Source organism: Neodiprion pinetum, chromosome 3 (assembly GCF_021155775.2).
Source record: "Neodiprion pinetum isolate iyNeoPine1 chromosome 3, iyNeoPine1.2, whole genome shotgun sequence".
NCBI lineage: Eukaryota > Metazoa > Arthropoda > Insecta > Hymenoptera > Diprionidae > Neodiprion > Neodiprion pinetum.
The window spans coordinates 36,306,786-36,332,312 of NC_060234.1; the positions used below are offsets into that span (position 1 = coordinate 36,306,786).

A 25,527-nucleotide genomic window follows, 5' to 3' on the forward strand; every position below is an offset into this window, starting at 1 on the left:
GATGTTGCAATTTTGCAAGCCCCACAACGTGCGGTTTATTAGCAAATGTTATTCGTTTGAGTTCCGGTGGGATAAACAATCAACATTTGCTGCTTGGATGAAGTTATACGCACGAATAAAAAAACCTCGTAATCATTCAATAAAACACTCAAGGTCTGCACAAGGAGTGTTCCTTGTTTAACTTTTGAACGGTAAATTGATTATAAACAGATTTTTTTAATTTACCGACGTCACATAAGGCAAGTTCGATATCGGTTGCGACTCCGAAGTGCTACCGACTTTATTACCGGAAGTAACAGTCTTGAAAATCAAAATACGGAAGTCAGAAGCAGCGCTAGGGTGTTTCATTACGAACAATGCGCCAAGGTCACCGATGTCCATCACCAACGTCGGGTACGTGAACTTAACTCTACCTTTCAATAATCAGGATTTATAATTGGCGTAACTGAATAATATAATATAATACAAATTGACTTTTGAACTAAAACCAATTCTCCTGCAGTAGCATGCTCTTCGAAACCGATCGATATCCTGAAATATGTTGTCAGTGAAATATTGGTACTTATGGTTTTATATCAATGACAATTCAACCGTATAACGGGATAGTGGAAGCGATTCGAATTAATGTCAACAACATATAACAATATCATAAGCAAATCAATGTGGTAAACTATTTGAATATTTTTATAAAAATTTAATCTGCAATCAAATATTGAAGCCGAAAATATTTCTGGCACGTCCAGATTTTACGATTTATCAGTTGACGTACGATTGTATCAAACAAGCTTGCATTGGTCATAGAATTGAACTATTTCTTAGACGGGCTTTTGATTCACTCAAATTCAGGAGGGAGCAAAAACATGAAAATGCACAGTTTCCTGTACTGTCATGGCGATTTATGAGATTCAGCTCGGATCTCTTTTTTTTGCTGGAATTTTTGATCAGTGAAGTTCTCGAATGTAGGTTTCATTAGTCGCGATATAGCAGATATCATTTTCTAATGCACTCTCAATGAAATTACAGAACTAGGGGCCCAGAATAATCACAGTCTGTCCTTTTTCTTTTATAACATACACAAATGCTTTAATGTGAGCGTTGTAATTTTTACTTTGACTCTGGACTAGCAGATTTCGTCGATCTAGATCAAATCAAATTTGTTGCATAATACTTTGCGTTTGAATATACGTTTTTAATATCGAGCAAACATTTTAAAATTTTACCAAATTATTTATTCAATAGATATTGGCTGGACATTGTCTCACAGAAGGATCTCTATTCAAAAATAGGAAAAAATAAACAGGTCGACAATACTATAGTCGGTAAGAACTTCATTTATTCATCACTCTGACACAGATTGTTTTAAATTTCGGCACGTTGTGAATAATATTTTTCGTGAAAATGCTTATCGAGCTTATTCGTGAGTATCTACCAGCATATTACCTTTGCGTTCACACAATCGGAAAAAAATGACGTAATGACTTTTCGTAAATTCATTTCTAATGGAATCGCAAATTAGTGTTAATCATTCGTCAATATTACCAAATCAATAATAAATATTGCATATAATAAATCTCCCCAAAAAAATTATTACATAAAACTTAATCTTAAGTACGTATTTACAAAACTTGAACAATATTAACAGTGTTTCCATTCAGCGAAATATAGAAACACGCAAGTGAAGTTAGCCGAAAACTAGTAGTATATCGTTCAACTATTTTACACTTATAAACACAGGATACTCCTATCAAACTAATGAGTAAATACAAGTAACCAGTGGACATTATAAAACTTAAGATATATTACAATATTTGCATAGCATCGACTTAACAATTGAACGGAGTAAGGAACACACGTGAAATACATATCAGTGGTAGAATTCTTTTGAATTAAATTTATACAGCTTTTGCTTAATTTATACACATACCTCTGCATTTATCAAGATTTAGAATGAAATCGATTCACTTATTGAAAAAATCAGCAGCTCTCTGTCTTTGCGTTGGTAAATTAAGCAGATTATCGGTAAGGACAGGACCCTGCAGTGTCGATGTCTTTTCCAACGCAGAATCTTGGCTCTTAGATCCAGGTGTGCCAAATATTGGTGTGTGTGGCGTCCTTATGCCTATAGAAGGAGTTCTTGTTTGTCGAGATCTTCTAGGAGTTGGGGTTCCTGAAAGCCGCAACTTTTGCGTCGCTAATCTCCTCGCAGCTGGTGACATCGTGCTCAAACGATCCATCGCAGATAAAGGTCTGGGTGATGGACTGTAATTGAAAAATATAAGAATTAGAATGGCTGATTAGTGTGAAATTTTTTATATAGTGCAAGAATTGATAAATAAACACAGGGATCAACTGTTCTGCATGAGAAGAATGAAAATTATTAAGACTGTATACCTAGCCAAGGATCTTCTTGCAGCTTCCAAGGCTTTACTTTTCCGGTCTCTGTGCCTCTCTCCAGCTTTCTCTGCCAGTTGTAATGCAATTTTTTCTCTTTTCGGAGGCTCAGCCATTCTGAATGCTGGCCCATGGCTGGTTCTAAGTAGCGGAGTATCACCTCCATCCAGCCTGAATGGCGTCCCTTCTATTTGACCCCAAGTCATAATTGGGCTATCGCATTCTCCAGGTCTAGGACTTGGCGTTGCAACAAAGCTAAATCCATTGACCCTCGGGGTTGGATTACGAACTACTTCTTTTCCATCGATTCCAATCTTGCCGTCTTTAACCTTTGATTGAGTTTTGGCAAGTTCGTTGATCGTTTCCTTATTCTGTTGTTCGTTAAAAGGATTCATTCTAAGTCTGGTATTGTCGTGAATGACTTCCTGTTTCCTCTTAGCCAGATTGATCTTTTCTTCAGGAGTCAATTCAACGCCGTCAGGCACATACATGATATAATTTTTGTTCGTGTAACTCCAGCCGTCGAGTTCCTTGGGTTTTTCATAATTACCCTCAATGCATCTCGTCTCATTTTTGTTCCTCTCAATGGCCAAGACTTTCGACTTTTCTTCAACCTCATATAGCCACGAGTATTTAAGCCTGTGTTTCTTCTCCGACTCTACCATCATCTCCTCAAAACTTGCGTTGTCCTCGCTTGTATGAGAGGTCAAGTAAGCATCAAGACCCATCTTCACCTCCGTCTCAGCGTCGTTAGTAGGTACGTCTATCTCCGTAGACTTTGGCATTTCCATGACGGACTCGTCGGTGTTTCCGTTCCGCAAAGGAGTCTCAAACGTTGCAGGACTCACCGGCCGCTCCGTGATGGGTCGTCCTGAACTGTACTTCTCGTACAACTCGCGCATCCTCTTTATGTTGTTGTGCTCAAGTGCGTCGAGGTAGTCGTTCTGAGCGTGCAACTTTTCAAGGTCAGGGAAAAAGTCCCTCTGTATGATCTCGGCCATCTTACCGATGTACGTATCCTCATCGAGGATCGTCGACTTGCAGCCCTTTCTTCGTTTCGCCACCCCAATTGGCTTTTTAAACACTGCCAACTCCTTTATGTTTCTCGCTGCCTCGAGCGCCTGTGAACCAGGCGTGTCCATCGGCGAGCCCATTTGCCCCTCAGGCGAACGTAAATTTATCACGATTCTACAACAAGCTTCGATTGCGTTGAACAGAAACTTATACTTTTCAAGTATTTAATGTAAACACAATCAAAGTGAGGTTACGTTCGCGACTTTTACTCGGTTCGACGCCATGACACTTTGTCACTTTTCCAGGTGATGCCATGAGTCGTGGACACTGATTGACTTATTCGTAGAGTGGCGCCACGGTACGGCCAAGCCCAGCAGCCTCGATGAAATGTGGAGTCAAGAAACCTGCAGCGGGAACTTTGAACGGTGTCCATCACTCTTCTAAAGACGTGAAATTAAAAATGAATACGTGGAATCTCAACGTTCGGTGTTTCACTTCAAGTGGTCTTCGAATAGAAGAGTATGTATGATAATTAATAAGAATCTCAAGCACTTCAAGTTAGTCACCGTTCTCAACTATAGTAGAACCTTTCCGAATCATGAAAAACTGCATAGCTTCCTGACTTGCCTCCGATCTGAATTAAGCTTCTTTTACAGTTCAGTCAATTTTGTTACAAGCTAGAGAGTAAGTTTTTACAAGTCAGTTACCCGCAAACAATTTGTAATACGGTAATTAGTATTGCAATTATATTGTGCTGCTTTTCGTACATCGTTCGCGAAACGGAAACAGTGTTCGCTAGCACCGAAAAATAATAATTAGTCCATCGTACAACCTGCTTCAAACGCACTTTGCGCACTTTCGCTTGAACGATGATATGCAGGTATTTATTTCTATAAATTAAAACATCAAGCCATTCGCTATATCACACAAACGGGTGTAGTAACTTTATTGAAATGCCATGCAACGTCAAAAATTTTGTCCAAAAATTCCCTAAACTCACTGATAGATTTCTTTGCGGCAAATTTATATTTCACCTATCGGTGCAACCAGTTTATAATTTTCGAGTTGGACTAATGTCGTCTATTCTTTCCTGTTAAAAACCTAGAATAATTATTTTTTACTTGCAGGTGTAATTATTCGAGATAAAACTCAGTGGCGACCGATTTGTACGGAGTTCGATTCGAGTACCGAGAAAGTCAGTGGAGTGCAATATTCCTCCTATATCATTGCGTAATATTTATTATCCGCTAACAAGCAGAACTTACTCCAAAATATCGTCATGTCTAAAACGTGCCAATAAACTTCTGGAATGGAAGATAAAAATATTTCGAAGCCGTCACCTCAGTTCCAGAGGGAGGAACGACGGCGTTTGAAATCTGGTAAAAGAGGGTACAGGTAAATAACGTGGTGCAGCCATAGCCCGCGATTTGTAAAAGACGCCCCTGCGTTGGCCACTGTACGCAAAGATCGAGTGGTATTTTGGTCGAGCCGCGGCGGCAGGCGAGAGAGGAGAAAACGAGGAAGGCCGAGGCAAGCGCAAGAGGAACAAGACACACAAATAGGAGCGGACGCATAGGAGCTTCGCATCAAAGTGTGCGGAAGATCCCGATGCTCCTCTCTCTCTCTCTCTCTCTCTCAAGTGATTCCGAGGTGTTGGCGAGGCGCGCTGACGGACATATGGGGATTCCAGCAGCGAGATAGGAAAGGCGTGCCGACGACAACGGCCAAACGCCGCAAGTCACTAACTCTACATTTACTCGGCAAGCACCGGGAACACACGACGGCCCCTTGACTTTACTTACGGCCTTTTTCTCTTTATATCGCCATTCGCGTCCGCATGATCGAGAATGGACCCCCGTTCCTCCCATTACCGCCGCGATTAATCGTTTCATGCTATTCATGCAGCAGCTAGCTTATAGAACTTGTTTGCTGACAATTATAGATATTCGCTATCTGAAATAGAATTCTAGACAAATTCTTCGTTTCATTACTTCAAAGTAGTCGTCGAATTCGATCGTTGTAAAATAAATTCAACTTTTATATTAGCTCTAATTCTTCATTTTCATATTCGATGAAACTATCAGCACTCGATAAAAAGCGATCGATGCTAATTTGTTTGCCGGATATTTCAAACATTTCACTTCGTTTTAGAACCGTTTCATTTTTTTTCTTATAAATATAAAAAAAAATTTTAAAAATGGTGCAATTTAAATTCCAACCGCAGGATTCGCGCTCACGATCACATGCTTAAGAAAAATAATTCGATCGAATTAATCGGGGTATAACAATTGTATGGTATAATCGTTAAAATCAATTCTAAATTCTGACGTCAAGTAATCGATGCTTTTAAACTCTTTTCAGTTTATTTGATAAAGTACTTACGCTATAAGTTTCAAGATTTCCAGGTGCCGATACGAAGTGTATAATTAAAGACCCGCCGGTATTGCGCAAGTATAATGCAGACGTTCAGAGTCCATATGCAGAGAAGCGCTCGTGAATATGTATAATACGCGATGTTGATAAAAGAAACCGGCGGTGTGCGCATATAATAAGGGATTGCTGTCAACTGGTTCTAGGTAACTTCGTAGGATCATTGACTTTATTTATACCGAGGTAAGGTAAACTTCTGCCGAGAGACTTCGGGGCTACCGGACATCGTCTGTCTTCGCCACCGAGGGTTGCTACGTTACCGCCGGCCGCGTCGACGGATATCTTCCTTCCTGAAGTGAACCGTACCACAGACTTCAATCCGCGTATATATCCACGTTATACGTAAGTACACGCCCAACCCCGGCTTCTCAGGTCGAAGAGCAATGCTTCTCCAAAGGAGAAGAAGGAGGAGGAAGAGGAGGAGGAGAAGGCACCTCCGGGTTTCCATCTGATACAAACACCCTTTAATCTCAGCATCGCCTCTAATCCCAGAAGTTTATCTTATTTTTTTTTTTTTTTCATTTTTACCACTTTCTTTTTTTCTTTCTTTTTTTTCTTTGGAGCTTCTTTAAATTTTTTTCACACCTCCAAAGGACCTGATAAATATTTTACGTTCTGTACTTGTCGTACCCCCACCACCGCTATTCACATTTCAATCTTAACTATATCCCTGCCGCCTGATAATAGTCGTGGACGTGATGGAATTCTTTCCTTCTTATTCCATTCTTCGGAAACTTGAGCCAGACACGAGGCTTCCACTCTGCAACACGCCATACGCTTCTTAATATGTTGGTGATTGGTGGACGCGAATTACTTGAACCCCAGAGGACGGTATCAATAATAAATAACTTTTTGGATGCTCGTAATTTAGAAAAGGAAGAACCCGATTTTTATTCAAACAGTATAAGAGGAACCTTAATTTGCCTGCGCTTCGGAGAGGGAATAATCAAAAGTGGGTAACAATTGCACAACCTTAAAGTGAAAGTTAATTCTCGTACTGGACTTTAATGCTCTATTCGCATGCAATCACGACCACGTATCATGCAAAACCGCGTACTACCAAATTTTTCAATCGAAGCAGGAAACTGCCAATTTCCAATACACGACGTCTGCGTGATTCGGTCGCTGTCACGAAGAATCATTAGTAATATTAAACTTCAAAACCAAATTTTGGATATTCGGATGTTCGGATGTTCAGAAAGTGACGTCACTCAAAATTTTTTTTTCTTCTGACGTCATCGATCCATAGTAATCGTAACGACGAAAATCAGCTAGCCGAATTCCTCAGTCTGGAAACAACCGCGCATTAGAGCGGACGGATGAGAATCGCGATCCGCAGATTTCGAGTACCGGGTTCTCTATCTCCTGGATCCTGCGCTCCGGGTCCGCTTCCTGGTGCAACTCGAGTTCCAGGACAAGCGCTGCGTAGTTTCTATGCTCCAAGTCCGCTACCTGGTGGAACTCGACTTCACGGACTAGCGGACTAACATTTATTACCCATTGAACAATCCTGAAGCATCAAGGGCGTGAGGTATCTGGTAAATCTCGTATCATCTGGTAAAACACTGAAAACTAGTAAGCGAGCGCACGAGCACAAAAACCAGTTACACTAGGCATCCGACCCCGAGCGAGCTTTAGCGAGCGAGGATTTTAAAGCTAGTTATTAGTAATCTGGATTCGATAGGATTTGAAACTCTTGTCACGTAAAGCAATTTATTTACAACATTTATTGGGACATGAACAAAATCTGCGTGGAAAGTATCGACTTCGGCCGGTTAAATTTACAGTTTCTCAATTGTTTTGGTAAAAAATAAGCAATGTTTACTTACCTACATTCAACAGCGGTATTTCCAAATAAAGAGTAAACAAATTTATTATTCTGCTAACGTAAATCATCGTTGTTTGTAGGCATGAATTGATGAAGCGTTTGTGTATAGCGAATTAAACTCGCGATGTTCGCCAGGGAGATTTATTAGTCTTACAAAAGTAAAACATTGTTGTTGGCGATTTTTCTCTCCTCTTCTGTATTCCTCAATTATAATGCCTCAATGGTTATTATTTTTATTACTATTACTCAGCTGACTTTGCGAAACAGCGATAAATAATTGGCACGGTAATATTATTTGCGCGTAAATTCGGATCCGAGGTTACTTCGAAATTATGGATACGCGAATTGTTACTCGACGCTCTGGAACATCTAAAAAAACCACAACGAAACTGAGCGTAAGATATTAACTCGTACAAGTCCGGTAGCTCGCTGGTGAAGAAAGAAAAATCGAAACAATCATTTTTGGGAAGACAGCTGCTGTGGCGTCCGCTGTCACTGGATTTTCTGCCCCCATATAAGTCAACGCTCGACGTTATTCCGCAACGCGTTTCGTTTCACGTAAGCAAAAATCGTCCTGAACGTGAATCGACGCGGCCTCGGTGTCGAACTTGAGCCGTGTACGTATCCCGGCCATCGAAGAGAGAAAGACGGAGAAGAAAAAAAGAAGAAAAATAAGAAAACTAAAACTCTTCATATGCGTGAACGCAATATACTCAACGTTTACTTTACTAGTTCAACACGGGCTCGTGAAAACTTACGTGAAATCGATCATTTCTGAATCTTAAGACAACATCAAAAACGCGAATTCTAACACTACGCGTGTTGAAAAAATAATTAAATATTCTGAAAGATTCCCTCAAAGGAACGGAATAACTTTCCGAAGGATTAGTTCTGCCAATTTTCAATATTCGGTATCGCAAAATCAGATCGAATTCTTTTCTCTCGTATGCACAATTTGCATGCTTATATATTCTGATAGATACTGCGAAATACGATGAAAGCATCGCAAAAAATACCGTTTATTGAAAGGAAAATCATTTTTAAACAAATTATTTATATCTTTTCTCAGTATATTAATGCACGGTTGAAATTCGGAATTTCGGATATGTCGCAAGACATCGGAGGCAGTGGGAGTTCCAGAAGCATTGCCAGAACGACAATTAACATTCTACACACATTGAGGAACCTTGTCGCAATAATAATTTTTCAACGTACGAAGTCAGCAGTATTATATCGAGTTTTACCATCGTAACGAATCTCAGGACTGTTTCTGATTTAAACAATTAGCATCTCTCACGTCACGATTGAATAAAAACTAATAAATCTCACATGTAACACATCCTAAAACATCCGGAATGATCATTAGTGAGAAAAAAATTAAACAAAAGCATGTAAATTAGCGTAAGATGTAAATGCCAAGAAGCCTGTGGAATTCAGCAAAATATCCGTAACGAATTTTCAATCATATTCATACATTCTCGATCCGTAGCCAGAGTAAAAAATAAAATTGGCAAATAGAAACATGAGCGACCTAGATTTTGTAACGGTGAACGATTTTGATGTATTTCGAAGAGCTGTTGGCGAGGTGAGGAGTAAAAAAAAAAAAAAAAAAAGAATTCTTTGATTACAGCCGCCAGTCTCTCATCGGTGGGGAAAATGAAGAAGAGTTCCGATACGTCTATGTGTGCGCGCATTTTATGGGAGAAGAGGAGGCACGGATCGCAAGATAGGCCGCCGCGCCGATAGGTAAGCGGTAGGATGAAGAACGATAACGCGAACTCTCGTAGCTCTAGGTTTAAATAAAGCGGAGAGAGGCTGGCGAGATGTTCGCCACCCAGCGTAAACACTCTAGGTGCCATTTGACGCGCACTCAAGCGTCGAGGACGCGGCGGGGCGAAGCGTCGCGACGCCGTCGTCGGTCGTTGCAGAGAGGTTTGGGAATCGCTCGCGGGCCAGAGGCTCGTTGGAGAGCGGTAGCTGCTGGCTGTAATCTGTAAATCTGTCATTGCGGCGATATTCCGCGTTTCTTCACGGGCCGCAGGATATGAACTTCCCCGGCTCCGCTGCCGCAGGCTGCAGGCTGCAGCGCCCACGAAGTTAAGGAACCGGACCGGGTGCAGCCCTCGGACTCGTGAGGTTTACTCAGATGGCATGGAAACTATAAAAGCAAGTCGCGGTTACTCCCGTTCTGGATGGCGATGACGGATTCATGGGCCGTGGGACTCGCGAGGATTGAGGAGGAGGAGGAGGAGGGAGGTCTCTGGGTCTCTACCGATGGAGGATACTGGAGGAGGCGAGGGGACCGGTTCCTCGGGGGTGGAGAGTCAGGGAGGGAGAGAGATGAGGATGCGGCGCATTTTTATTCGAGCGATTCATTTGTCGCCCTTTGATCCCGGAGCAACAAGCTACCACCGGAAAATTAGGGAGATTTATTATTAACGCCGTCACCCTACTTTATTCCTTTTCCGTATATATATCGCCCGGTCCGTGTCTCGGGTTAATTTCCAACCGCTGATGGTGCTTTTATTTTTCACATTTTCACGCCTTGCCGTACAACGACTTATATCCTCTTCTCCGGCTCCGGGCTATCCGCTAACTCGCAGCTCGGTTATACGTGCTAATGCCGTGTGAGATTCCACAAACTGTTGAGAAATTATTTTAACTCAGGTTCGCACACCAGTGCAGAGATTAGCAGCTCGAGTTTGGCGAACATCGGTAAGCGGACAATATTTTAGATTTAATTGGTACACGTGACTCTAATTTTTTTACTCGCGCACGAGAAACAAACATCAGTAACTATGATTATTCATCTGACCGATAATGTGCGACTTTCGATGTCTTTAAAATGATCAGTTGGAGGAATTATTTTTGTTCCTAATTGGTCATGATGCAAGTAGCGAAAATATGTATAATTTGTTATTTAACTCTTCTACGGCCTGTCGTACTATATTTCTAGATCGCATAATTTTTCATTTTTCATTTACCTTGTACGGAGAAAAAATTGTCGATACGATTTTTGCCTGCAGTTCAGACAGACGATCAACTATTTATTGGTATTCAAGCTTAGCGTCCAGAAGACAAAGTTCCTTGTAAGTTCCGTTTCACCACCCACCCCGGTTATGCAATCGAACATATCTATTCAGGCATCCTTCGCAATAGATGAAGAAAAAAATCTTAATACTCAATTTTAGTATCATGTGAAAAAAAAAAATGGTGTAATGGTACAATTGTCTAATCTCTCTGGTCACGTGCGAACTTTGAAAATTCGATCCCGGAGGTCCACGAGGCAACTCCTGAAGCGTACCCCCACATATACAAACGACTCCGCAAGCTATCGCACGTGTTGCAGATCAGCGGGGCGCAGATTTTCTGAACAATTTCGTGTCAAGCCCCAAAAACGCGACTCGTCAGTGGAGGAGAGATTCTCGAGTGTCGTTGGCACGCCGAGCTCGTGCTCGTCTTCTTTCCGTGGATTCGTGTGTGGGCCCTAATGACTAAGGGTGAAAAAGAACAGACCAAAAGGGCGAAAGGAAGGGGGGAGTGTCACGGGTCCCAATCCTCAAGTGTGCAGACCGGGAGGGATCGAAGGTCCAGAAGAGGAATACGCGCACGTTACGACTGGAAGCGAAGTTGGAAACCAAAACCAAAAAACTGCGGTGCGCCACATGACCCGTATATGTATATGTACAGGAGGAACCTTTTATGTTTCGTGTTTCGCGTTTCATGTTTCTTGTCTTACGTTTTCTCCCCGCCCTGCAGGTTTACGAGCGAGACAAGCTGCTCAATCTGCTCTTCGGAGATGCAAACAAAGGGGCGAGGGATTCACGCTTGATCTTCTTGCAACCGCGAAATATCTCGAATTGACAAGCCGCGGCCGCTAACACTAACTTGTACTCAAAAGAGTACGATTATACCTATAATACCGATGCTCTTTGCCAGTAGTAAAAAGAAAAATCGTCTGCAAGCTTGTGAGTAAACGATTCTCGGTTGTGAAAATTGGACAGAAATGAGAACAAAGTTAATAAAGGTCGTTGGAAATAACGCATAATCCTAATAAATCCATTTTTGAAACGTTGTTGTGCGGAACTTGAGTTAGATATTTTTTGTCGTTAATTCTACAATTCTCGGCATCAAGCTTGTCCCAATTTCATCAATTTTCTGCAATATCTAGACCGACTTTCAAATCTATCACACAAAGCGAGTTTGACAATGTGTGAGTAATTGAAATCCGATAGATCTGCAGACCACACGTCTTGAGAGCTTGGTGTAACTGTTCCGGCGAAACGCAGCGTGTCGCAGGTTCCATCTCCAGGAAAGTTCACCAGGGTGCAAAGATGAAAGAATAACTTACAGGACTGCGGGGTTTAGTACCGGCACCGTCACGCGCCGCCGGGACGCTTGGCGTCTCTGTATAAGCTTCTCTGTAAGACGACGCTTGTTACTTAGAAATAAATAGAATTGTCAAAATATCTTTTCTCCTTACGATAGTTATATTCGGTAGATATTTCTCTCGGATATCCTTACGCGGCAAGCGCAGATCTAAATAAATAAAATTGTAAAATGTATTTCAGAGAGTGTTTCCAATTTCCGATCATTTTCATAGACGCGATCCCGGCGACTTCGGTCATCGTTACTGATATTCAATCAGGCATTTGCTATTTGACGAATCGAATGGAATTTGTGTGGTCGTAGAAGCCTCGGCCAGCAATAATTCGATACGAATCGGTTTAAAATAGATGAAACTTGTTTCTCGAAGGTAATTAGAGTAATACCAGTTTCAGTATCGTGTTCAATATCTAATGTCTGCAACGAAGCATTATACACAGCAGAATTTACTCACACGGCGTTAAAATTCGCAAAAAAATTTCCGTGCAAGAAATTTCTCTGTTTTTGTTCGTCATTTTTGCAAAATAGGTATTAAACTGTGCACAATATGTGGAATATAAATAGCGACACGAATAAAATCGGCTGCAGCTGCAACGAGTCAACCGTAAGAAAAAAAAAAAAAAACTATTTCGAAACTTTTCTTTATATCTTGGGACAAAGCGACTTATATATTATTTTTCTTCCTGCGGATCGGTGACAATTCCAAACGAGGAAGATAAAGGCACGTACAGTGGTATCGGATGAGCGGATCGAGATTCGACAACCTAGATTTTGGCTCCTATATTCCTATATTCCTACCTACGCAGCCGCGACTACCTTAGAGTCACCAACTTACCGCAATCTGAACACAAGTTTCCTAGGAGAGTCATTAAGGGCGCTTAAGCGGCGCGTCGGGGAAGGCGGCGTAGCGTCGCGACGCTAATATGTTTACACAGCGTCGGTCCTCTCACGAGCATCAATCACGTCCTGTCCGTCCGTGCGTCCGTCCATACGTCGTTTACGTTCTGGCCCGTTGGAAAACGAGTTTGTCTTTTGGGACAGGGTGTCGTGTGTCTTTCCAATTGTCGAGTCTATCCAAAACTATAACTTATCTCGGTTTCTCTTTCCTTTTTTCCGTGTATCTTTTTTCATTTTCTTCTTATTTTCTTCACTTCAACCGCGCGGTTTTACGATGAGAAAATAGGACGAAATATACGTAAGTACCAACGCTTCCGCAGATTCCCACGAGACCCAAAGTTTATACTTATTGTACGAATTTCGACGAAGGACAACGATTCTTCAACTTTGAACAAATATTTGCAATTTATAAATCTGGAACTATATGATGCAGGAAAGAAAGATGAAGACAAGAATACGGATTTCAGTGTTATATATTTCTATGTGTACTATATGTATTTGATTCTTTGTTGCATAACACATTGCATAATATAGAAAGTTCGGTTCGCCTTCTTATTAGTCCTCTTGGAGTCTAAGTTAAACTCTAACGGTAAAATACTTGAGTATAATTTATTAGGGCACTTAAGGTATAGTCTCAACTCTCAACTCAACCGTCAAGCTCAAGTTTAGGCAAAGCCAAGGGTGTCACGGGGCGTTTGAGATCCCTATACATGATAGTATAGGAAATGTGTGTATACATACATAAATGTATACATGTATTTATTTTTTTAAATAGACACTTTGTCTCCACAAAGCACACTTTGTGAATATATACTTTAGGTATAACGAACTGGCGTATGCAACCGCACGTTTTTCTCGTTATACCGGAATAATATTTTGAACGATCCTCCGTGCGCTTGTACGTGAAAGAAGAGAAGAATAATATAGAATAAATCAGAGAAGTGATTCGAGTTTTCCGCGGTAAAATTTCAAAAATACGAGATATACATTCTTCGTTTTTACTTATCTTATAAGTTATAACGTACAATAGGTACTAATTTACTTTGGCGTCATACCACTATACACATACAAACGTTACGTTTACCAAGCGTTTTCAATAATTTACTACAATAAACTGTGTAATAATAATAATAATATTATTAATAGTAATAATAATATAATATGACCTATTACCTTGTGGTATGGATTTGATAAAATAATATACTCAAAGTCCTCGAAAGCTCTGTTATATCCAATACAACTATCTAAATGTATACATATATCTATACGAGTGCAGTTTAACTTTGGCACAGATCAACGACCATATACATATATAAAAGTATAATAACGATATCCGGAGCGATGGCTGTTTCTCAGGAAGTTCCGCAGTGTGATCGGATGTAATCGGTATCCCGAATAATCTGAGACGATAAAATTAAACGATATCTCGAATCATCCGCGGGGCTACCGTGGTCCGTACAAAGACGACGTATGCGATCCGGGATGCGCGTGATGAGGATGCGTCGGGTAGTGATGAGGCGACGTCATGTGCGCCGGCTGATGTCCAGGGTAGCCCCAGTGACTGGGACTCGCACCGTAAAACTGATGCTCGGGATTCGGGATACCGGAAATCCCCGCTGAGATGGTCGAGGCGATCGGAACCGCGGGCACGGAGGCGTAGCTCGGCAACGCGTTGCCGGAACCGGTCGCCGGCCTTTTCGCGGGGTTCTGGACGCTCTGGGAACCGGAAGTCGGTGACTCGCACTCGTCGGGTTCGCAGTCCCTGAACCCCTTGGCGAACGGATTGCTCGCGATTTTCAGCTGCGTTATCCGATGGTTCTGGTAGGCCGTGACCGCCGTGAACCTCGTCTCCGGGAACGTGAACGTTTTGAAGTTCTCCGTTCTTGGATCCGGCGCCGAACCCGGGGGTGATGGGGCCACCACTACGTGGCATCGGGGCTGGTAACGGTGCATGGAATTTAAAATTATCTGGAACACAAAAGGAGAGGGAGGTGGTCTTTAATATACGACACGACGATATTTCTGGACTACGGAACGAATTTTTTTTACTGCTCAGAAATTCATTCATCCGGTTACTGTAAAACTTTTTAGAAGAAATCGCCACAGTAAAATGGGTATCGTGTGTACAACGACAAATGTTTTTTAAATCACAAGAAAATTCGATACTTGCGCAACTTTTTATGGTGTTGTTACAGTTACCAGTACCACATTTTCCGTTTATTGAGACGTTATTTATATATTCTCAATTTTTTCAGTCAAAGAAGGTTTCGATATCAATTTATTGCTTCGCTATCAACATCAAATTATCGCAATAGTTGTACAAAAAAAAAATATACAAGTAAAAGTGCGGACTGTAACCAAAAATAACATAATAACGTACTGATTTTGTGATTACAACCACAAAACTCATTTTCAAGTTGTACTCACATCAGACATATACATGAGTCGGTTATGAAAAAAACAAAAAATCAAAATTGCAGTAAGGGTCTGTAAATGAATCACAACTATGTGTAAGAAATTTAACTCGGTGTGACTATTAAACTCATCTCGATCAACTTGATCCCGCAATATTTTGCGATTATATTTAAAAGTTTCATATTTCACACAACTCTCCACAAAATTTTTCTCATTAGATAAATACGCGAAAGAAAAAATTTGATCATCCGGATTGAAAACTGTCATAATCCATACAACTTGCCGTGCCTATACACCAGTAACTTGTGTGAAAAAAATTTCCCGTCCTGAACGACGCAAGCGTCTAATATAAATAACCTACGGATTATACAAATGATATTTTTTACGAGACGGTTCAGCGATGGAATTGATATTAAATGATGACGTGAGAGTAGCCTGACGCGATTCTGTATATACATGTACGCATAGCGGGTCTGTATACAGTTGGTGATTTATTTTGCTTAAACTGGCGCGTAATTTTTGATTGAGTCATTTCTAAGAAAGTGGTTTCTCGAAATGAAAAAAAATAAATAAATAAAAAAACAAAAAAAATGTTACGTTCAACTTTCTCCAGAAGCGCAAGCAAACAAATAGACATTATACGTTTCAAGGTATAATGGCTCTCTGGGTTGCAATCCCCGTGCACTCGGTGCATCCCATCCTTGCGCACCCCAGCTCCTATCATTAGGCTGTTTATTTTTTTCCACACTTTCACATGGGGATCACGGATGCCTTAGATTCATCTGCTCTCATACAGGGTAAACATTGCAGCGTACCAGAGCTCGGTGTATCCAAGGGTAAGACCGCAAGAGTAACGACTATAACGGGTGACTTTCGCGTAAATTAGAATCGCCAAAGCGTGTTATACTTGCAACGATTCTCTCGTGTCAAATGAGAAAAATTCTCCACCGACACGGGCGTGCTAAAAAAATTCCCACGAATCGGCGGATCGTAATTTCTTGTTCCCTCCCGAGCTTGACTCGAATTGTGCATCTATAATTCCCCCGTTTCCACCCGGTATAATATTTGAAAGATATACACATGAGCCGGGGAAGAAGTCGGAAGGCGCACGGCGGGGGGTGGGTAGAATGTTTGACAGCTCCGAGAGCCCGGTGACTAATTAGTGTAAAAAGTAACCCCCGACCCGACCCAACGGCAAGTCGACCCCGTGCCTCCTCCTCTCCCCCCTCTTACTCCGTTTCTGCTATTTACCCCGCGCATGTACCATATACGATGGTCACATATAGCATATATGTTGGTATGCCGAGGGTTGAGGACACCCTTGGACCAGAGGCGTCTTCCGAAGTGCGTGTGGCCCGAGCGAAACGATCGTGCAGCCCTCTCTCTTCCAGATTTGGAATTTTTTTTTTTTTTTGGCCTCCACCTCCTCCCTTATAGACGTAATTTCCATTTTCCCTTTTTCATTTTTTGCCCAGAGTCGGAGCTGCGCGCGCGTAATCCGGAAACGCCAGGCGATACAAAGTGCCAATTAAGGGACGGCGTATCTTCGGGTATTCCACTAGAGCTTTTGTTTTTTCATACCCAATACGCAGTTTTTAGAATCTGTTCCTCGTTCTACGCTCGGGCAAAGCATCGCGCACATATGTATATATATATATATATATATATATTATCTCTTGCTGTCGCTGCAGGCTTGCATAGGTTTCCTTCCTCGCGGTCTACGTGTATTTTAGGATTGGACTCCGGCTCAATTGTGCACCCATCGAGCTCCGCAGGAAGAAAGTTATCCGCGCCGCGGTCCCAAAGTCGAACCTAAATAGGTCGCGGGGATTTAACGAGGATCAAAACATGCACGCAATTGGTGCACCTCGTTTCGAAAAATGAAGAAACGCGAAATCGGGTGCGATATCAATTTGATCGTAAACGTGCGTGAACGAGAAAGACGAGAGCAATTAGCTGTTTACGAAGAGGCGTCGTGGAAAATGGAGAGAAAAAAGTACGCGATCCGCGAAGTGAGCGTGAAATTATAATTGACTAGCGTTCAAATTTCTCTCGCCTCTACGTCCCGAGGGATATGTTAGGTATATAACAGCAACATCCGATCCTTCGCAGCCGACGCCTGCAAGCGGTATGCAAGAAAAAACGCCGGGTAACCTCGCTGGAAATGCAGCTGGAACAAAAAGAGGAAATCGAGACGTAGGAATAGACGTCGCGAGCGCATTCGTCTCGTTTTCCAAATTATTCACGTGGCGTGCGTGAGTTACACGTTAAAGTGCAAACGGCGATCTCATCGCCGTCGTCGGACAGGCGATATTATACGCTACGCTTTGCGAGAGGTAAGACTTGGAGGAAGAAGGAAGGGTGAAAAAGAAAACGAAAAGGAAACGAGGAGGGAAAAAAGAAAATGAAGGATACGGCTTGAGGCTTGCAGGGAAAAGATAACGTAGGTCCATAAGAAAAAGCTCCGCGTATATAAAGATGTTTGGGTTCTCGCCACTTTATAACGAAGCTTTGTTTGACGTAGGACAGCGTAAGCAAACTCGGAACAATGATATACGTCGTAGCGTGTTTTGAATTAGGAAAAAGAGCATTTATCACGTGTCAAAACATTTCGCCGATTAGAAAAATCGCGTGGATCATTTGCAGCGTTTATCGCTAAGGGAATTATTGCGTCTCCGCTGCATCCTCCTAATATCTATAGACGATCCCCCTCCGAAGCGGTCTTTTCGAATCGCCGGAAATTCCCCCTTTCTCGCCTTGTTTACGTCCACGGCTATAACGGCTACGAACCTGAATTATTAATGTTTCGTCATTTTTCTGCACCGTAAGCCGGACTTTTAAACGAACTGCTGACTACAGCTCATTCCTCTGTAATGTGCACGTACGCTACATCCAACTCGGCTTAAGGCATGTGACGCGCTGCCGAGCCTGTCTCCCAGGCTCTTAAGGTCTGCTTAACCTCTGTTTATGTTATTTTACAAACGATACAAACATTTGGTTTGAAGAGACGTGGCTGGCCTCTCAGCCGAGATTCTAACTGCAGTCCGAATCGCGGCAAACCTTATGCCTCCCCCAAAAACTAACTTATGGATCTCGGTGCCAGACGCTGCTAAATCACTCGCGATCAAATCGAACGAATCCATAAATGTAAAGTATTTGTTATTCGAACTTTCGTTGGGCGTAAACTTGGTTGTGTGCAGGATTCTTTTCTTTCCGATCTCATGTAAACTCATCATTTTTATGACACCGATCTCTGTCTAATTTTTCTATCAATTACCTTTGATTTCTGCGAAATATCTTTACAGAGATCCCGTTTTGCAGTAATTATAGAAAAGAATCGCAGATCGTAGATGTTGAGACATACTTAACGATCGTGGATTATTAAAGAAAACTTAAATTCACATTTCATCCGTACCGGACCCCGTGACTCGAGTCGAAAGAAAAGAAAAACGTAGGCACGACAACGAATGAGGATATTTGCTATTCGTTCCGCGTACGATTGATAATAATAAAGGGTGATTATTCAAATTTCCAAAGTATAAAGAAAGCTTGTTTACTTTAGAGAGTTTATCGGCAGCGGAAGAATCCCCACAGCCTGCTACACAAGTATCTATTGAATTTTATTGCAGTGATAATTATGTGAAGATGTGAAATGCGGTACGTATACAAGTTTGATGAGGTGTCTATGTTCCTGACTTTCCTCGCCTACATTTTTGACGGCCCGAGACCCTCGGACTGTATTCATACGCCTGTATGAATCGCCAATTAAAATTCAGTATCAAATTATTTCCAGAAACGGGTGTGAAAAGAGATAAGAATTAAAAAGAAACCTTTGCAGAACCTGCAGCTCTCAGTTTGAATATTTTGAATATGAATAATTGAACATGAAAATCTATTGTCAGTACTTTACTGCAACTGCGATAAAAAAATAAAATTAGATAATCGTACGTGACCTGAAAATTTAATTTGCATATAATCTTTAGTGTGAATTAAGTGTATGAATTCGAGCAAATTGGTGCAAAATCCAACTTGTACAGGCATTTGTAACGGCAAATGTAGACGTAATAATTTATTGAAACAGGTCTAAGTAGGTTATAGTGGCATTTGAATATCCGTCCGGAAAAGCAAATTTATCCGAACGGAATCCAACCCGATCAGTGCTAGAATACGGAAGTATAATTTTTGACGCCAAGGATAGTTAGGCACCCTGTCAAAAAGTTGTTCGATGTTTGTTTTATAAATCTGCGCTAAGAATTTGAAAAAAATTTATGCCACCCACCGATCTCCGGAGGTCGTTTTACAAGCCGCACGGTTCCCCGTCGGCTGTTATGCGATAAATAATAATTTCCGTCACTGGGATGTATTCGGAATAACAAATGCGAGAAGGGCAAAAACCCGTCCATCCGCAGTCCGGGGTTCTTGCAAAGTTATTCGAATCCACTTAGCGGCATTATTTAGTGAGTAATTTTGTGCAACGCGCGAGCGTATACAGGTATATAAATTAGACTGATCAAGGGGGGCGACTTCAAGCTTCGATGATTCTAAACGAAGCATTGCGCCATCAAGCGTTCAGATTTAACTTTTTGAATTTTTGGAGAGCCGCGGTGCCGTGCCAGTCGTATCTCAGGTCAATTAAGAAGAACGCTTCCGAAACGACAAACACGTGGGGCTGGACCCGAGCTACCGTCTCTCTCTCGTGCCGGTGTCGCATCCTTCACGGTTCTTTATGTAACGCCTAAACTACACGACCGGCCACCGCGCCCTGACACGAGTCCTCGCCTCTCTCGCTTTACGACTGCTGTGAACACGCGACGCGCGCCGCGGCTACAGGAATATTAATATCAAATCGAGCCACGGATTCCCGCGGGACCCGCGGCCAAAGCCGGTAATTAAAACCGATTTATTTTCTGTTACGCGCGCTCTGATTATCGAAATTCGTGCAACGTGTATTATAATTAGCAGAAACTCACTTGCACGACCGATTGTGAGCGAGGAACGTTGCAGATGCACCGATGCTCGATGAAACGGTGTTCAGATTCCTTCGGGAAGGTTCGTAAGCCACGTGGTTCTATTTTCGATTTATTATATTAACAAATATTTTCTACATTTTACTTACATGTACGTTTGTACGTTAGAGAAATAAAATACCAAGTTTCAAAACCCTAAAAAATTAACCCATCGACATCGCATTTCGACGCGTTATTCAAAATATCAAATTGAATAAGATTAATTATGTATATTGCTTTATTTTCAAGAGTGTCAACTACTAAATGAACCACGCGGTTTACGAACGTTCCTCCCGGCTCGCGATAAAGAATTCGTTACTTTCGTTAAGCGATAATATCATACTCACGTGACCGTTGTCGTCCAGCTGGTTGTTGGTGAGTTTGAGTTTGTCGAAAGAGACGGGCTGCTTCATCCAGTGAGCGCCGCTCGCCGGACTGTCGGGATGAACGTGAATTCTTGGGGGTGAAACGGGGTCAGCTCGTCCGGCTACGACCCAGGCGCTGCTGTGGAAGGCGTATCTGTACCTCTTGTCGTCGCAGGGTACAAAGTCCATGACCAGTAGGTAGTCGGTGTTTGGGTCCAACCCGAAAATTCGACACTGGAACGACAAACGCGAGAGATTGAGTTTCGCTGCGCGGTTTTTACCGGAATCGTGGAACGAAACGTTTCTCGTGCAAACGCACCTGGAACGTGGGGAACATCCTGCGCCCGGCCTTGGTCACGATCATCTCGGTCCCGAGCTGGTGAAACTCCTCCCAAAGCGGACGAGCCTCGAGGGCGATTCCGACGGCCGAAAGAGCCGGATGAAGTGGTCTCTTCGGCGGTGTTTCGTCGGATGGTGTGTTCGGCGTTGCGGTGTCGTTGTTGTTGTTGTTGTTGTCATTTCGCGAGGACTCGATCGACGAGGACGGCGATACTGCCGAGGATGCCTGGGCCAGCGTCGTTTCCAACGTTGGACTGCGGGAGCGTTTCACTCTTCCGGCGGTTTGCAGACACGCTGTGGACAACGCCTTGATCGTTACTATCGATGCACCTATGGTATGCAATTCAGATATCGTTGAGCCTTTTTATCAAAATCAAGGACCTTTGTTATTCGACCGATGCGATCGGGTCGTAATATGACAATTATACTCTGATCTCAATTTAAATCGCGCACTCGACCTGCGATTACATGCGAAGATACTACATTGTAATACAATTAACACGTAACGCGAGGAATCGCCGATTTACTTTGTTCCAAATCAACGATGATCGTTGCACAGACGAAGCCAAACTTTAGCCAACCGACTCTCGGACACTGTCGGAAATTTCACGGTGTCAATAAAAGTCCACGCCGATTAGTGGAAAAATAAACATGACCGGTGTAAAATCGTTCAATCAAAATGGTGTGGACTTGTACAGAATATTTTACATTTCTAACAGTCAACGATTGCATTGTATATATGGAAACGCTACGAACGACTCACAAAGAAGATATAATACATACGAGAAAGTAAATATGATACCGAGTCGTGCGCAATATTTGAAGATGATAATTACTTGATGTAAAGTATGTAACCGCACATTGTTAAACTGTTTTAACACTACCTTGAGACAATTTAATTACGCCGCGACAATCGGAACGTGTAGTTCGAAGGAGATTCCGATTCAAAGTCGAGCCTGCGTCGGGTTCGCGTGAATCTAAATTCGTTTATGGCCAGGGAACACGATGGCAGAATGCAATGGAAAAGTCAAGTATAGCCGAATGCCAGGGAAGATCGACACGAATTCTTCTACGTCGGACAACCCGAATAAGAAGAAAACAGTTATAACAAAGAGAGAGAGAGAGAGAGAGAAACTTGAGCATTCAACAGAGGGGTATCGGAGAATGGATCGTGTAAAGGATCTCTCATTGCAATTTTATACGTGTCACTTATTTTCTTCTTCAAGACGCCGATAGCGTGAAATTATTGTTAACTTTTATCTCGTACTTGGCAGTTCTTGTACGCGCCAATATTATTACAGACAAGTGTTTGTCTGGCTTTCGGCGCGCGCCGATTGTTGATGAAAATTCATAAAGTAGGTGTATGGCGATAATCAAAATAATAAATAAATGGAATTCGAATAACAAATACACAAGTTGCCGCCACTCTCTCATACATTAACGTTGTATGTCAGTGTATATATATATATGGTCGAATTTATCGACGCGTCGGCTCGACTCTCTCACCTTCCATTTGTTGCATCGGCGACGGTACCGGCGGCAGTTGCGAATGATGGTGCTGATGTTGGTGATGGTGGTGGTGCTGTTGTTGCTGCTGCTGCTGCTGCTGCTGATGTTGATGCTGCTGATGATGATGGTGATGGTGGTGGTGGTGCGTCGCCCACTGTTGATAACAACAGTCCGCAGCAACTTCGTGCTGTTGTTCATGTTGCTGTTGCATGCTTCGTCGAGATTTATATTCTCTTCGACCCTTCGCCTGCGTCACTGTATATATATATATAGGTATATATATATATATACATACATTTCTCACCAAAAGTGCAACATTTTCCTTTTCGACAGCATCGAGCTAAAACTCTGTGTGCCAGATTTTCATGTTATTTTTATCGAAGCCTTGCTCGGTTTAACTAGCAAACGATTTAAACTGACCCGAGTTAAATAACCGTCTCTGCAGTGAAATCTCCACTTGTGCACTACGGTGACGGTCAATGAACTTGTTGAATTATACTCCAATATGTCGAATAATTCATCCACAACAACAATTATGACAGCTATCACTTTCAAAGGCACTTAGAATACCTAAACGAAGAATAGAATACCCTTCACACTAAACGAAGATACTTCAATACTGGTAATAACGTAATTTCCACAATTGCACATAAAAGTTTTCACATGTATGTATAATCTCTCTACTCCAACTGTATACCTGTATGCAATAGGCACCACTTATAACAAGTCCGCACACTCGACTTTATACATGTATTTTGTATATTATATATGTGTGTGTGTGTGTGTGTGTGTGTATTTATAAGTGTAAAATATACATATTTATACATATATAAGTATAAATCGTTGCGCAAGTGAGAAAGAAATCGTTGAAAGAATAATCACAGACTTGAGATAAATCCACGCACTATAAATTCCGGTCTCGTCGCCAGTCGCGTGCCCGTTGTCGCGGTTATCACAACAATATCATCCGACACCAGTTTCGCATAGCGTGAGTATAAACGGCGTTAAACGAGGGTACAAGATAATTGAAATCCTCGGATAGGTGGTTATTGAACGAGAAAGAAGAAGCAGCGGACGGACGCAACGCGGATATAGATACGTCGTCGAACGGATTCAACGCATGGACAGATGTAAAACGGGAGAATTCATTCGAAATAATTCACGGCCAATATGAATGGCTCTGATCCCCCCCGCGATCTTGACCAAAGATCTGACAATCCCGAGCGTCATCGGGGGTCAGGCGCACCGCTAACAGGATATGTTCTCACTTCGGGATCGGATGCTGACAAGAGCTAGTCGAACTCGACCTAAAGCGACTCCCGGTACACCCCCGGCGTGGTGGAGGGAACACACCGACAAACCGACGGGCCAAAGAACCGTGCCAGACTACCGAGCTTATCAACGGCTCATCATTCTCCCCGGTGATCCTCGGCCCGGTCCAGGCTCTCGAGCAACTCGAGTGCAGAACCCACGGAGGTAGGTAGTCGCTGCTAGCCGGCCCCGAAGCGTCAATGAGTGCGTGCGTGCCTTTCTCGGTGTGCGTATTCCGAATTCTTAGGACGAGGAGGGGTCTCGGGAGGTTCCTCCTCTCATCGGCCGGCCACCCACGCCCGGGCGTCGTGCGCCGACGGCACGCAGAGCCGCCGAACCGTCCTGGTTTCGGGTGCTTCGAAGCCTTCGAGGGCGGAGCCTGCGGACGATAGCCGGGGAACTTGTTGGGGAGCACCGGCCGACGAAGGCTTGCTCGTACCTTGTCTGCCTCACGAGCAGCACGAAGAAGATGACCGCGCTGGCCGATCGAGGAAGGTACGCGTCCCAGTTGCACTTTCATCTTTCCGCTTAATTTCGACGATCCCGTTCGGAGGTCAGGATGCGGGCTGGGTCATTGTCTGCGGGATTTGTAATACCTTGGTGTTATTGTCGCTATATATTCGCGTCAGGATCATTGGGACCAATGTTTCCTGCGTGCAATCGTTAAACGTCGAATTGACGATAACCGTGTTATAGATCAAAAACTGACGTAACTTTCTTGAGAATTGTTTAGCATCTGATAGGAAGGTGTAACGTTCGATTCGTGATGATACTGTATACAGTATTAGGATTATGTAAGCTATCGGAGTATTCTTAACTTGTGAACTACATTTTCTATCTACCAACTCGTAATCGATGTTATCAGTTAATAGGCGAGAACTGTATAGAGGATATAAAATGTCTTATCCAAAATAAATATGACATTAGGAAAAATGGAATATCTGATCGGTTACATAAATTGTCTGAAACAGAAGTGCAGTGACAACGGAATAAAAAAAAGATCCCTATACAGCCATCGTGTACGAGTCCAAAGAAACAAAACGCTAGAAAAATAAAATAGGTAGGTGCAATTATCTATCCGTTGTGCGAGCTGCTTCAAAATCTGCACTTTAATTCGGCTCACATTATATAATTGTTAATAGAAATTTGTTCTACACGATGACGCCACTACGATAACATATACATATATCCGCGAATCTGTGGAACTAAGCGTCAAATCCTAATTGTACAAGAGTTGAAAGAATATATCTCTGCACTGTTACACATTAAAAATGAGTATAGGTATGTAATTGCGGAAAATACCCCGCGATGTTCGGTCTTACATTTGGGCCGTGATGCGGTAGGTCTCATAGAACCAAACGGTCAAAGCGTGAGGTACATACCTTCTGTACAAAATGGCCACGCCTTTCAAACGAAAATTATAAACGCTCGTATCTGAAAAGATGTTTGATATTGGCAATATGACAACCTCGGCTGCGTCGTGTACCGAGACAAAAAGTGATGACAGAAAAATTCAAAATGGCGGGTGATATATTACGTGTTTGACATAAATTGAGAATTGCAGCATGAAGTTAGCCGCGACGAATCTCCAATGCGGGCAGGTTTTCCAACGTGACGATGAAAACTTGTAAAAAGT

General features: G+C 42.4%; 2 protein-coding genes and 1 long non-coding RNA gene across 5 annotated transcripts; 1 reads left to right on the forward strand and 2 right to left on the reverse strand.

Annotated features, from left to right (window-relative positions):
* The first annotated feature begins 166 nt into the window (after positions 1-166).
* On the forward strand, positions 167-9,412 carry LOC124214297 (uncharacterized). Its single transcript, XR_006882113.2, has 4 exons — positions 167-393; positions 3,711-3,924; positions 4,533-6,177; positions 9,294-9,412. It is a non-coding gene; the product is annotated as an uncharacterized lncRNA (long non-coding RNA).
* LOC124214296 (ess-2 splicing factor homolog) lies at positions 1,312-3,731 on the reverse strand. The gene is made up of 2 exons (XM_046616538.2): positions 2,392-3,731; positions 1,312-2,259 (listed from the first exon to the last, which is right to left on the reverse strand). The coding sequence occupies exons 1-2, from the start codon at positions 3,543-3,545 to the stop codon at positions 1,959-1,961; spliced, it is 1,455 nt and encodes a 484-aa protein (XP_046472494.1). The 5' UTR covers positions 3,546-3,731; the 3' UTR covers positions 1,312-1,958.
* A 3,996-nt stretch (positions 9,413-13,408) lies between the features above and the next one.
* LOC124215140 (T-box transcription factor TBX10) lies at positions 13,409-25,409 on the reverse strand. 3 transcript variants are annotated; one of them, XM_069134735.1, is made up of 6 exons: positions 25,274-25,409; positions 23,406-24,469; positions 22,578-23,277; positions 21,052-21,401; positions 20,715-20,966; positions 13,409-14,914 (listed from the first exon to the last, which is right to left on the reverse strand). In XM_069134735.1, the coding sequence occupies exons 3-6, from the start codon at positions 22,789-22,791 to the stop codon at positions 14,390-14,392; spliced, it is 1,341 nt and encodes a 446-aa protein (XP_068990836.1). In that variant the 5' UTR covers positions 22,792-23,277; positions 23,406-24,469; positions 25,274-25,409; the 3' UTR covers positions 13,409-14,389. The 3 variants fall into 3 exon arrangements, with proteins under 3 accessions (XP_068990836.1, XP_046474124.1, XP_068990835.1); XM_046618168.2 differs by having other exon boundaries at positions 21,052-21,365; positions 22,578-24,469; positions 25,274-25,407; XM_069134734.1 differs by lacking the exon at positions 25,274-25,409 and having other exon boundaries at positions 22,578-24,473.
* Positions 25,410-25,527: the final 118 nt, after the last annotated feature.

Bases quoted from the DNA above. Each gene is read 5' to 3' on its own strand.
- LOC124214296 (XM_046616538.2), bottom strand. From the start codon at position 3,545: ATGGGCTCGCCGATGGACACGCCTGGTTCACAGGCGCTCGAGGCAGCG. The intron at 2,260-2,391 runs GTATACAGTCTT...TTTCAATTACAG, and splicing joins GCAAGAAGATCCTTGGCTAG to TCCATCACCCAGACCTTTAT.
- LOC124215140 (XM_069134735.1), bottom strand. From the start codon at position 22,791: ATGCAACAGCAACATGAACAACAGCACGAAGTTGCTGCGGACTGTTGT. The intron at 21,402-22,577 runs GTGAGAGAGTCG...TGCATACCATAG, and splicing joins GCCGATGCAACAAATGGAAG to GTGCATCGATAGTAACGATC. The intron at 20,967-21,051 runs GTGCGTTTGCAC...TTGTCGTTCCAG, and splicing joins GGATGTTCCCCACGTTCCAG to TGTCGAATTTTCGGGTTGGA.